Source organism: Branchiostoma floridae, chromosome 6, assembly GCF_000003815.2.
Source record: "Branchiostoma floridae strain S238N-H82 chromosome 6, Bfl_VNyyK, whole genome shotgun sequence".
NCBI classification, from domain to species: Eukaryota; Metazoa; Chordata; class Leptocardii; order Amphioxiformes; family Branchiostomatidae; genus Branchiostoma; species Branchiostoma floridae.
Window position 1 is genome coordinate 8,198,448 of NC_049984.1, and position 11,490 is coordinate 8,209,937.

Here is an 11,490-nt window from a genome sequence, read left to right on the forward strand (position 1 = left end):
CTGGAACAAACCACTGCTGGGGCAGGTGGGTCAGCTTGGCGACCTGTACGATGAGTGGGTTCACTATCCCGTGGAGAAACCGTACCGACTCTTCAGCTCGGAGGTGTGCGAGTTCTTCTCTCGCTGCCCGTGGTTCCTGGTGCCAACGCTGTGGCTGCCGCTGGTGGTGTACTTCGCCTTCACGAGCATCGTGGAGTTACGGCAGGGTCAAGTGCAGGTCTTCACACAAACATGCAGTGGTCAGTCTTCTTACCTGCTTAGATGTTTTCAGTGCTGTTTGTGTGTGTGTGTTTGTCTGTGACTGCGTGTGTGTGTTTGTGGACAGAGTAACTTGAAAAACAGTGAATAGATCCGTATAATATTTTTTCAGGTTGGCATGTGTTGGGAAAATGAACGTCAAGTTCGATAATGGGCATCAGAGTGGCTATTTGTTGTAAGTTATTTATCAAAAGATCAGAAAATTTGCATGCCAGTCATGATCGATGGGATTTTGAGGAATTGTTATACAAGCACTATTTGTCTAATCTTTACTTGGAAATGATTGTTCATTGCATGAATAGATATGACTGAAACAACAATTTTATTTAGTCAAGCAAAGAATCATCATTGAAAAAAAGGTGCATTGTAATGTTTGATTTTTTCTTTCTTTAGCCTTAAAGTTCACAGCACCAGTGTCCCTGTTCCCTGTGGTATTTGCTGCTGGTGTGATGTTGTGGACCTTCTGGGAGTACTGTTTACATCGCTTCCTGTTCCATTCCAAAGCCGTGACCAGCTCACCCGGACTCATCATCGCACACTTCTTACTACATGGACAACATCATAAGGTGGGCTACAGCTGTTTTCAAGTGTTTGTTTCACATTATTGGTAACTGTCTTAAGGCATAGTATACCTGGACCAGTTTTGTACAATAGATCTATGTACATGTTGCATTAGACCAGATTGTAGGGTTTGATCACACTGTGATGGACCAATTGAATGGATCTCTACTTTTTTTGCCACGCAAGCGCAAGTGCTTTATTCTAATCTTCTCTCTCTCCCTCTTTCTGCTAGGATTGGCACTGTGCTAATGTGGTTCTTTTTCTATTACTTACAAAGTTTCTTCTGCCACCACTTCATCCTCAACATTATGTTAGCTTGTGCAGCCAGCTTTTTAAAAAGCATTGCTTGCCCTTCCAAGAGGATCTGTCAGTGACAGCAAACATCTTATTCTGTTTTTCATTGCCTTTTCCAGGTGCCATTTGACCCCGGTCGCCTGGTGTTCCCGCCCGTGCCTTGTTCCGTGTTCGTGACACTGTTTTACGTGCTGTACTCCCTGCTGCTGCCCCGCGCCCTGGTGCATGCCCTGGTGTCCGGGAAGCTGTGCGGTTACGTGTGCTACGATCTGACCCACTACTACCTGCTCCACGGATCACCCAGAGAGGACTCCTATTTCCACAGACTGAAGTCCTACCATGCCAAACATCACTTCGTACACCAAGAGACAGGTGAGTTGGCATGGACCGATCCTCTGATAGCATGCTTTAACGTCGAGGAAGGAAGTTCACCTCCAATGGGGATATTGTTTTGGGTGTGTTTGGGTTTTTTTTTAATAATAACTCAAGATCATTTTGATGGATTTGTATGAATTTTGATAGATATTGAGGTCTTGTATGTGATTTGGGTCCCCTAGCGTTTGTCTCAGGTATTGCAGAATTACTGATGAACACCCTCATCTTAAAAGTAGTGTGGTATAGTCCATGGACAACTTGTCAGCTGTCCCAGATGAATGACCCCTAATGGAAGGAGATTATGGGGAGAAGGGCAGGGGAGGATCACTAATGTCTGTAATGATGAGGGCTATGACACTAAGCAATCAGTCTATTGACTACTTTGAACTTTGTTATAACATCATTATTTTCTTTTGACAGGGTTTGGAATTTCTAGCAGGTTCTGGGATCGTCCGTTCGGAACGCTGATTCCAGGCTCCTGAGGAGAGATTTGTGAGTGTCCAGTAAAGGCTGCTCCATTGAACAGTTCAGGGGGAAGTCAAAACGCTTTTGGACACCCTAACCATTTTATTTCATCACCATCTCTTCACGTATGAAATGGTTTGACCCTACAAGGGGGTCTATACTGAAGTTCTGGGTTTTATATGGGTTCAAACATGTAAGGTAGAAGGTGTGATGTAAATGACACTGGAGGTTTTAGGAAAACCAGACAGCAAGACAAAAATACTTACAATTCTCCAAGTATCATATTACACCACTTTTGCCTTACATGCTGCCATTTTTCAATATTCACATCGGTACAGACGCACACCAAGACAAACAAACAAATGCATCAACTTCCAATGGAAGTAAACAGAAACAACACAGATGTGTGAAAGAATGTTGGGATAAAAAGAAAAGTCTAAAGCATTTTCAACCCACCTGAATTCTCAATGGAAGTAGCCTTCTGGACAATCAGAGTATGCTGCATATCATACAGTTAGGTATACTGTAAAGATTAATTGCTCTACAATTGAACAGGCTGCAGTAATAAGTGCCCTTAATTCACAAAATGAATGTACATATCATTATCTATTTTACAGCATAGATAAATTATAAGAGTTCACATATCCATCCTCACAATATATATTATATATATCAACAGTAGCAATAGCATTGTGAGCTGATTTGTAGCTAAAATGTATTTTGATATTTACAGTCAGACCTGTACAAGTGACCACCTTTACATGGATAATTTTTCCCTTTGACACAAGCATTAAAAATGCTGTCTATAGTGAGCACCTGTCCATATAGATCAGTGCCCTGAGTGGTCCTCTTGTGCAGTTTTGACTGCATATGTTTAGCGGGTGCAAGCTTCAGTGTTTGTTACCTGTGATGGATGCTGGCCTCATTTTAGGGGCATTAAATTTCATAGTGCTGTGGATTGTATAACTAGGTGGAGATGCTGTATAGTTCTAGGTTGTAGGATCCTTTGTCACTTGCTTCTGTGTGATGAATTTTGTGTGTACTGTTGGGCTTCCCTATCTTGATTATATGGATGACATCTACCCGTGCATCAATCTCATCTATTTCCCTCCCCAAAATTGCAACCATACCGTGCCCAGAGCGTGTCATCCATATAATCAATTCAGTTTGGCCTTACAGGAACTGACAATCATATCAAATGTGTGTAGGGTTGTGTTACATTGTTTGGTTAGAATAGAAAAGGTTCATACAGACAAGAACACCTTAGGGACCTGACGATATTTATCGGGGGGGGAGGGCTGGTGCATAGGTGGGGGGGGCCAATGAAAAATTTTTTGAGCCGAGGGGGGGGCCATTGAAAAATTTTTTGAGCCGAGGGGGGGGCCATTGAAAAAAAATTGCCTGAGGGGCCTTGATAAATACTACCAAAATGTGCCCCTGAAATGCAGGAAATGAAGTTTCAGATGGTCAAGATTTCAATTTTTCTCTGGACGTCCCTTGCGACGGCTTGCGCCTCTGGCGCACACAACACTTCGGCGCTCGTCGCCATCAAAAGTCTCTTCCTCTGACAGAAAATTGTCATTACATTTAGCATAGTCTACCAGCGAAGTTTATCCCTCAAAATACAGAAAATCGTGTCTCAGAGGGTCCAAACTTCATCATTTGAATGACATTTCTCCAGACCTACCTTGCGACGGCTCGTGCCATGCCCGGCGCTCGAAATTGTGGAAATACGTTGGGGGCGTCGTCGCCCTCAAAACCATGTGAAGTTCTAATAGAAAGGCTATTAAACTTAAAGCTTAGTCTGCCAGCAAATTTTGCCCATCAAGATTTAGGAAAGACCGTTTCAGATAGTCAAGATTTCCAAATTTTCCCGGTGGCCGGAGCATGCCCCCGGACCCCCAAGGATTACGTTGATATAGTTCGCCCTCCCCATACTGAGAAATTTTCTGCAGCCGCCTCTGTCGTGTGATTCCATGTTCGCACGAAGTTTAAGAAAACTATAGAAACTAAAATTGGTATAAATATCAATCCTGCGTGCATCTGTTCTTTGTATACAGAATGGTTCACGGACGGCAACGGGATAAAACATTACGATGTTTACTTTCGTGACAGCGGGCTCTCTGCTGCATATGACGTCATGGTGGCGCGAATTTTTTTTGGCAAGTTTGCAGGATGCAATTGGCCGAAATAACTCCCGTTTTGGAAAGATTGAAGCAGTCTTGAAGCGGTTTTCGAAACGATATCGCTAAAATGTACCCAAGTCTCTTCCATCTACATCATTAATTTGTTTTCTTTTGTGTAAATTTCGTACATGTGCGGTGGAAAAGATCGCCGAAGTTGGATTACCGCCCCGCCCCTCCCCGCCCGCTTTCTCTTTGTTGATGTGGACGCACAAAATCCAAATTTTTTTGCCTCACAGAATGCGGGAAATTTCGTTTTAGAGGGTCAAAAATATCAAAATTTCCCGGGTAGCATGCCCCTAACCCCCGAGACCGGTCGGGCCTTCGGCCCTCCGATCCCTGGACGGCCTTTAACAGCTAGCCGTCGGTCTGGCGGAAACGTTCAGTTTCGTGATCTTGCATATTAAACGTTACCAGAGACTTTTTTTCACGTAGATTGGAGAAGTGATATCAGACAAGGTAAGTCTTATAACCGTTGCAGCGTGAGTGTAACAACATCAAGTGCTACATGAAAACTCGGCTGTTGTAAAACTTTGGGAGATAACATATGCCCCAGCAGGACTCCAACGTGCGTAATTTGTTGACGTGCGGGTCTTGACACCCCGGGCCGATCGTCGTCACGTTCAAACAACGCCACCGCTATTGTTAATGCTATATTATTTAATGACAGACTGTGTGTAATGGAAAAGGTAAGGAAAAATTGGAGGGGGGGGCCATTGAAAAATTTTTTGGGGCGAGGGGGGGGGCCATTGAAAAATTTTTGGGGGCAGGGGGGGGACCATTGAAAAATTTTTTACCAGACCTATTTTGCACCAGCCCCCTCCCCCCAGTAAATAACGTCAGGTCCCTTATTTGTTTATACAGCAATGATATAAAGTGATGACAAATGTATTTTCAAAAATACAATGGCTTTGTTCTTGGGTATTACAATTGCTGGTGTGTATGTGTTGTGTTTGTTAACTTTTCATGGAACCTATTACATGTATATACATTCCTTATCTACTAGTATTTACTTAATTGCTTCAAATCAAGGCTTGGTATGTTTATTTATGCTACCCCAAAGATATAATGACCCAAACCTCTGTAGATTTCAAAGTATTTTTGTAGAGGACAACTATTTGTTATTTTCCTATGAAGTAAGGTTATAGAAACACTGTGAATTTTGACTGTGTATTTATACCTACTGTAAAATCTAGTTACCTTTGAAGAATAGAATGAGAAGATCAGATAAAACCTGGACTGCTACGTGTCTATGGACAGCTGATGTGATCTAAGAAATTAACTTACTGTGGCCTTACAATGTATATCTGTATCATTAGTGATACCTATTTTCTACCAGACCTCCCTGGAGGAATCACACATTCCTGTCAAGCGTTGTGCTAATCCTCATATCATGGTCCCCCTATACTGTACACCTGCTTGACTAGGATGTCTGGTAGAGACTACAGTAATTGTCACACACCTGTGCCTTACATTGACTACACTTGGTAAGAGTATCTTATTGACTGGTGTTAAGTAACCAATTCTTTTTCTCCTAAGGGTTCTGAAAATCCAGACTTGTGTGCCACATTCAACAACTGCAACAAGAAATTAAAAGCTACATGGTAGCTTGCTCATTAAACATTTAGAGATATTCGAAATTTGTGAACAGCTATCAATCGGCTGTCTATACCTCTACTGTTATTATAGTTGTACATAAACGTTGCCAACTGAACTTCAATGAAACTTGGGGAGAGTTAAGCTGGGGTATGATTGCTTAGACGTTTTTTTGCAAAAGTAGGTAATCAGTAGCATCTCTTATCTACTGTCAAACATTTGGTCGCACTGCAGTAAAAGCCACAAGGGGGTGTAAAACTACAAAGATGCCTGTCTATTCATTCCTTACATTTTGAAATTACATGTATCAGAGAAACTTGCTCTTGTTGAAGGTGTCAAAGAACTTTTATTGTGCAGAAATACAAACATTGGAGCTGGTGTTTGTCACAGTATTGTTGTTTCCAGTGTCATTGGAGGGGGGATGTGTGATATGGTGAATAAAACTACTTTGAGTTGCTTTGTATCTTGCAAGAAACTCAAGTGTGATTACTTTATTACAAAAAAGTGACTAAGGAATAATTCTTGACAAAATAAAGCAGGGCTATAGCTAGCTTGAATTTTTTCGTCATCCCAATTCCTATTGATTAAAAATCTCATTTTTACTGTCATAATGTAAAATGTCATTCTTCACTTTTCCAGCTGGTGTTTGGGCATGATTTCTTCAAATTTCTAAATCTCTAGTTTCTCTACAAACAATTTTTTTCCAATTTTGTTGAATGACGGGTGTTGGACAGAGCCCTGCCACAAATGTTAGCTTCTACAAGGGTATGATGTCTATCATTCTTCTAGACGTAAAAGTTTGTCTATATAGCCTGTAAACCATTGCAAAAGTGACAGATAACATCATGGTTAGCTACTTCTTCCTCTGATGATGATATTTGAGCCAGCACTAAATTTCAGAGGAATGTAACCATCCTTGTTGGCCGTAACAACAACAAAATCTCCCTTACAGAATAATTCCACTGTTCTTAGTCCAAATGCTGCCTTAACCGCCTCCAGCTTCAGCAAGCCTCTATCTAGTAAAAAAGCCTTTACAATCTTCTCAGATAATTTGGAATCTTCATATGTTATATGTACAACTTCAGCATTTTCTAGACCAGGATATTCTGGATGTTCTTGGACATTACTTGTGTGTTGGGATATTCTGGAGTAGGCAACAAGGCTTTGCTTTATTCTTGTTATCTTCTCTATCTGTTGTCTCATCTCACCTTCTAATGACTCCACACTATGTAAGGTGTCCATGAGACCAGGAAGAAGTTTTGAATCTGCATTTTGATGCTGTGAGTTTGTCACTCCTTCATTTCCTACTGAAGAGTGCTGTTTTGATTTTAAATTAGCAGCTAAATTGTGTGACAGCAAGTCTTCTGCTCCCCGGCATTCTGAGGTGTTTCTTCTTGCACCCAGCACCAACAGGTCTCTTCCAAGTGCTTGTTGTGGTATGTTGGTTACGTCTTGTAGCAGGGGACTCCGTGTGTTGTCTTGTGAGCTGCTTGTCTGCGCCTCTGTCCTGTGCTGTTCCTGACCACATGTGAACAGTGAAGGGAGAACCCCACCACTGGGCAGCCTCAGCTGAGACAATTCTACCTTCTCCTCTTTTGGCGATGTGTTCTGAATATCCTTAAGCTCAAAACATCTGGATTGGAAAGAAAAGTGAAAAACTATCAAGAATGGTGATCATTAAACCTCACATTTTTGTTGATTCAAAATCCTTGAACATAACCAGAAAACCGACTTGGCTTTAGGTTTAACACACCAGTTCTGTACAGAAGTTGTATAAATAGGACTGTAAGGTCGAAACCACTCACACTGGGATGGACCCCTAATCTTTTTTGATAAATGTGGTGAGATCTTTAGCATGGTCGAGGTGTGGCTGTCCACATACACTGGACCTGTGGCTTTATGTCCCATTATCCTAACTAGAGGTACTCATTTTCACCTGAGCTGAGTATGGAAATATATTGTGGGTGCAAAGTGTGTTTCCCAGGGGCAGAACTTTGGGACTTGCTAGGGATTCAATTTCATTCAAACCTAGAACCTTTAGATTTTAAGTCACAACCCTAACCACAAGACCACTTTGCCACCATACGTAGCTCACCTGAGTCTGAGTTGGTACATCTCTTGAGTAGATGTTGGAAGTAGAGCTGAGAATTGCTGCTCCATGGGCTTCCCTACCATGGCAACCACAAACCCCTGGTCTGGCATGTGAATCCCTGTGTGCAATGTCAAGAGTACAAGGTTAGACAGATCACCAACAAAACAATCAATGCTATATGAAATTACAAGCGCCTGGTACACAGCCTGAGAATTGTTGTGGCAAACTCTAAGTGTGTACCTTAATCATCTGACATCCTGGCTCTTAATTACAACATCATCATACCCGTTCTAAATCATACTTCTGCCTTACTGTAGATGCACACCAACTCATTACGGTACCTCTGTTTTCAAGGAGGTGAAGAAAGATCCATGCCAAGTAGGGAAAAGAAGTTTTTATTACCTTTTGCCTTGTCCCCATCTGTAAGGGTGATCTCTTGCAGTTTCTTCAATGTCGTACCTTCTTGCAGAGAGAAGACCTGGAGGGTGTCGGCTGTGTTACTGCCCACAGTGATGTAACCAGACCTGTGATTGGCTGGACATAAAAAAAAACAGAGACAAAATAATATCACTTTTAGCCAATCAAACAGACTTATGTTTGTTAACTTGCTTCTGTTGATCAGTTAGGTGCACTGTTATTGGTTTGTTCTGCCTGCTTATTCTATTGACACCAAAGAAGAGTGGTGGATGTCAACCAAAGCATGAGGTAATCCCTGCACCTTATCCAGTTGTAGAGATAGAAGATATTGGGGAAAGGTGGATAATTTTGGTTTGTCAACAAGTTTTAATCAATAAATGAATGTAGCAACAGTGAGGACTTATGCTGACATTTAAGCTCAAATAGACACTATTTGACAACGTTATATCATATGAAAGATAATCGTAGAGGGAAGCTCACCAACCTGCAATGAGATCTGGGGTGATGATCTTAGCCAGCCCCACCCTGCTCAGCTCCCTCACTTCTGTGCTGTCCACTCTGAACAGCACCAGCTCTGCTGTCTCCTTGACAGCAGGCTTGGGCAGCTGTCTGAACAGCGTAAGAGGGGCTGGTATATCCCGCCTTGTGGCACACAGGGCTGTCAGGTCTATGGGGCCTGATTTTTCAGAGATGTCACATGCAAAACAGGTTATTGTTGAAACTTAACATGTGTGATGGTCACTGTAGTGAGCAAATGAAAGCTGTACAAAATATAACACTAAGCCTCTACAGGTAAAGTTAAAAGTATATTGTACCTAGATCTAGACACACATTGCATTACAACATATCCACCGGCAGCATTATCCTTCACAGAGCCTTTCCATGGCCTATACATTATACATTATACCTTTAGGAGGCTCTGCTACACCGGGCTGATGAGGTTTCCTCTATTGAGGACGTGGCCTCTAACCAGCTTACTCAGACAATCAGCTTTACCCAAAGAAAACATTTAGGTGATTGGCTGACTGAAAGCTGGTTTGAGGCACCCTGTTTGAGGCCACGCCCACGAAAGCGGAAACCTTGGCCCAGTTTAGCTGAGCCTCCCCAAAGTGTATTGTGTAAACTGCAGGAAATGACAGGCAGATAATCTTAAAGTACTAATAAAAAAAAGGCCATAAATACCTTACCTGTAGATTGTATTGACGAGGTTCCGTCCTCCGTACTTGAGTTGCGGATGGGCTCCAATATTTCATCTGACGTGTCAAACATGTCACCTTGACAACAGAGGGTTTCTAGGGGGAGGTCTGTTGTCATAGCAACCAGGCTATTGCCTACTGAGGTCATTGATCTTATGTTCACAGGTGTTTCTATGGTGATGACTGTGGCATCAGGAAGGTTAGAATTGGTCTCTTCGTCCAATTTGTTGAAAACCTGAAAAAAAATGTGAATGTTACAAATTAAGATGGTAGAATCATATCCTAACTTAAAACTAGTTACTCAAAAAATATTTGTGTGCATTACTGGGTACAAAGACTTACCATAAACTCTACACTCCTTTTATTCTTTACTGCAACAATGAGACGTGGATCGTCACCTGGCACCCATACACCTGTGCAGATGTGCCCCCTGTTGGACACATCCAAAACTACAGGATTGCTGCTGCTTTGTTGGTCTCTGGTTATTGCTATCTTGTCTCCAGCCAGAATACAGAGTATTGGCTTAGAAGGGTGCCATAACAAGCCCTGTGGCAATGCAGAAATGTCTGGAAAGATAAATAAATATTTGAGGTAAAATCCTAGGTAATTTTATTAGTATTACAATTTATAAGAGGTACAACAATAAAACCTGATTGAAAGATGAGGCAGTCAAATTTAGCTAAAAAGCTTCTTACCTAGATGGGCAACTTTGTCTGAAGTCAAATTGGACGCCTCTGTCCCCTTGACCAGCCACACACTCACCACTTGTCCAGTACTTACAGCCAGATACCTACTCAAAAGGATGGATGTAAGTAGGTTTTATCTTCTATCTGATGAAAATCAGAGAAATCCATTCACAACAATTTAAGCTACTGTGCTCACAAACTAGGTTACTGGTAAAAAAGTGCTTCAGGTATTCGAGCAACCCCAGCAAAATCCTGCCAGCCCTAGCTATGTTTTGTTTGACTGCAGGCAAGAGACATAAAATTTTCAATCTAATATCTGACTGATAATAACTGACTTACAGAATTTAAAGCAGATTTGATGTATTTCACATTCTGTTTACAGCTTTAAGCTATTGATTTAAGAATGTGTCCTTCTTAGTTCAGTTTTTATTTGTATAGAGCCTCTTAAGTACCTTAAGGTTTGTCAGCTTTAGCTTTAGGATGCTATGAACAGTTGTAAAGTAGTAGATAACCTACCTGCAGCTTTTGTTGACCTCAGCACTCCAGGCCACAGCCTTGAACTTCTCCAGCTTTCTCAAGGTCACAGGCTCACCACAGGCCACATGACTGCCCACATGGGTCAGTGGGGTCAGCAGCAGGGCCTGCCCATCCCCCCAAACCACCCCCAGGTCAGGGTGGACAGCATGCTGGAGAGTGTTGATGTTGTTTCTCTGGAGGCTCCCGTAACCAAGCTCCATGGTGGGGTCTTCTCACTCGAGGGTGTGCATGGAGGGATCCTGGAAAACGCTTATATTGCAAGGGATCAAAATTCAAAACATGTTTGATATAACGTTTATAACGTTAACGTTATATGACTGATATATATATATATATACTATAACAGTTAACCAAATATCATAAAGTTGTGGACAAAATACTTATTTAGCGTATACTGATCGGTAATTTCAGGTTATGGAAGGTGAATAAATTCTGTCAGGATCTAAATACTTCATGACGAGTTAAACCGTTAAACTGAGCACATGTAACGTTACTCGACTCTAGACGAGATGTCCTCTTGCATCTTGTCTCACACATGACTACTACTTTGTGGATTTAACTAAATCTGCGCAGTTCCGTAGATAGTCTGTTAATTGAGGAACTGGTTAACGCTCATAACTTAAAGTTACAGAGTTCGTACGGTACCACAACTAACCCTTTCTCCTGGAGATAACTATTTCTTGTCCGCAACATGTACCTGTGGGCAAAAAAAGCGCGCGAATAAATCTCACCTACGCCCCCTGACCTATGACCTAAAGATATCGATAGCATCCAACCATTTCCCACGTTTCATGATGTTTCAAACCTTGAATATCAAGTTGACTACACAG

General features: G+C 41.9%; 2 protein-coding genes across 3 annotated transcripts in view; one reads left to right on the forward strand and one right to left on the reverse strand.

Annotated features, from left to right (window-relative positions):
• Nucleotides 1–3,202, forward strand: part of LOC118418051 (fatty acid 2-hydroxylase-like) — a gene marked incomplete in the record, with an annotated part of 6,530 nt that extends 3,328 nt beyond the window's left edge. Inside the window, 4 exon segments of the mRNA XM_035823865.1 lie at nucleotides 1–239; nucleotides 652–824; nucleotides 1,233–1,485; nucleotides 1,909–3,202. Coding sequence (XP_035679758.1) covers nucleotides 1–239; nucleotides 652–824; nucleotides 1,233–1,485; nucleotides 1,909–1,970 — 727 coding nt within the window.
• A 2,860-nt stretch (nucleotides 3,203–6,062) lies between these two features.
• On the reverse strand, nucleotides 6,063–11,418 carry LOC118418048 (WD repeat and coiled-coil-containing protein-like). 2 transcript variants are annotated; one of them, XM_035823854.1, is made up of 9 exons: nucleotides 11,316–11,418; nucleotides 10,640–10,909; nucleotides 10,133–10,227; nucleotides 9,780–10,003; nucleotides 9,429–9,672; nucleotides 8,726–8,917; nucleotides 8,227–8,358; nucleotides 7,828–7,942; nucleotides 6,063–7,365 (listed from the first exon to the last, which is right to left on the reverse strand). In XM_035823854.1, exons 2-9 carry the CDS (start codon nucleotides 10,858–10,860, stop codon nucleotides 6,582–6,584), a joined length of 2,007 nt encoding a protein of 668 aa, XP_035679747.1. In that variant the 5' UTR covers nucleotides 10,861–10,909; nucleotides 11,316–11,418; the 3' UTR covers nucleotides 6,063–6,581. The 2 variants fall into 2 exon arrangements, with proteins under 2 accessions (XP_035679747.1, XP_035679748.1); XM_035823855.1 differs by having other exon boundaries at nucleotides 10,640–10,899; nucleotides 11,316–11,369.
• Between the last annotated feature and the right edge of the window lie 72 nt (nucleotides 11,419–11,490).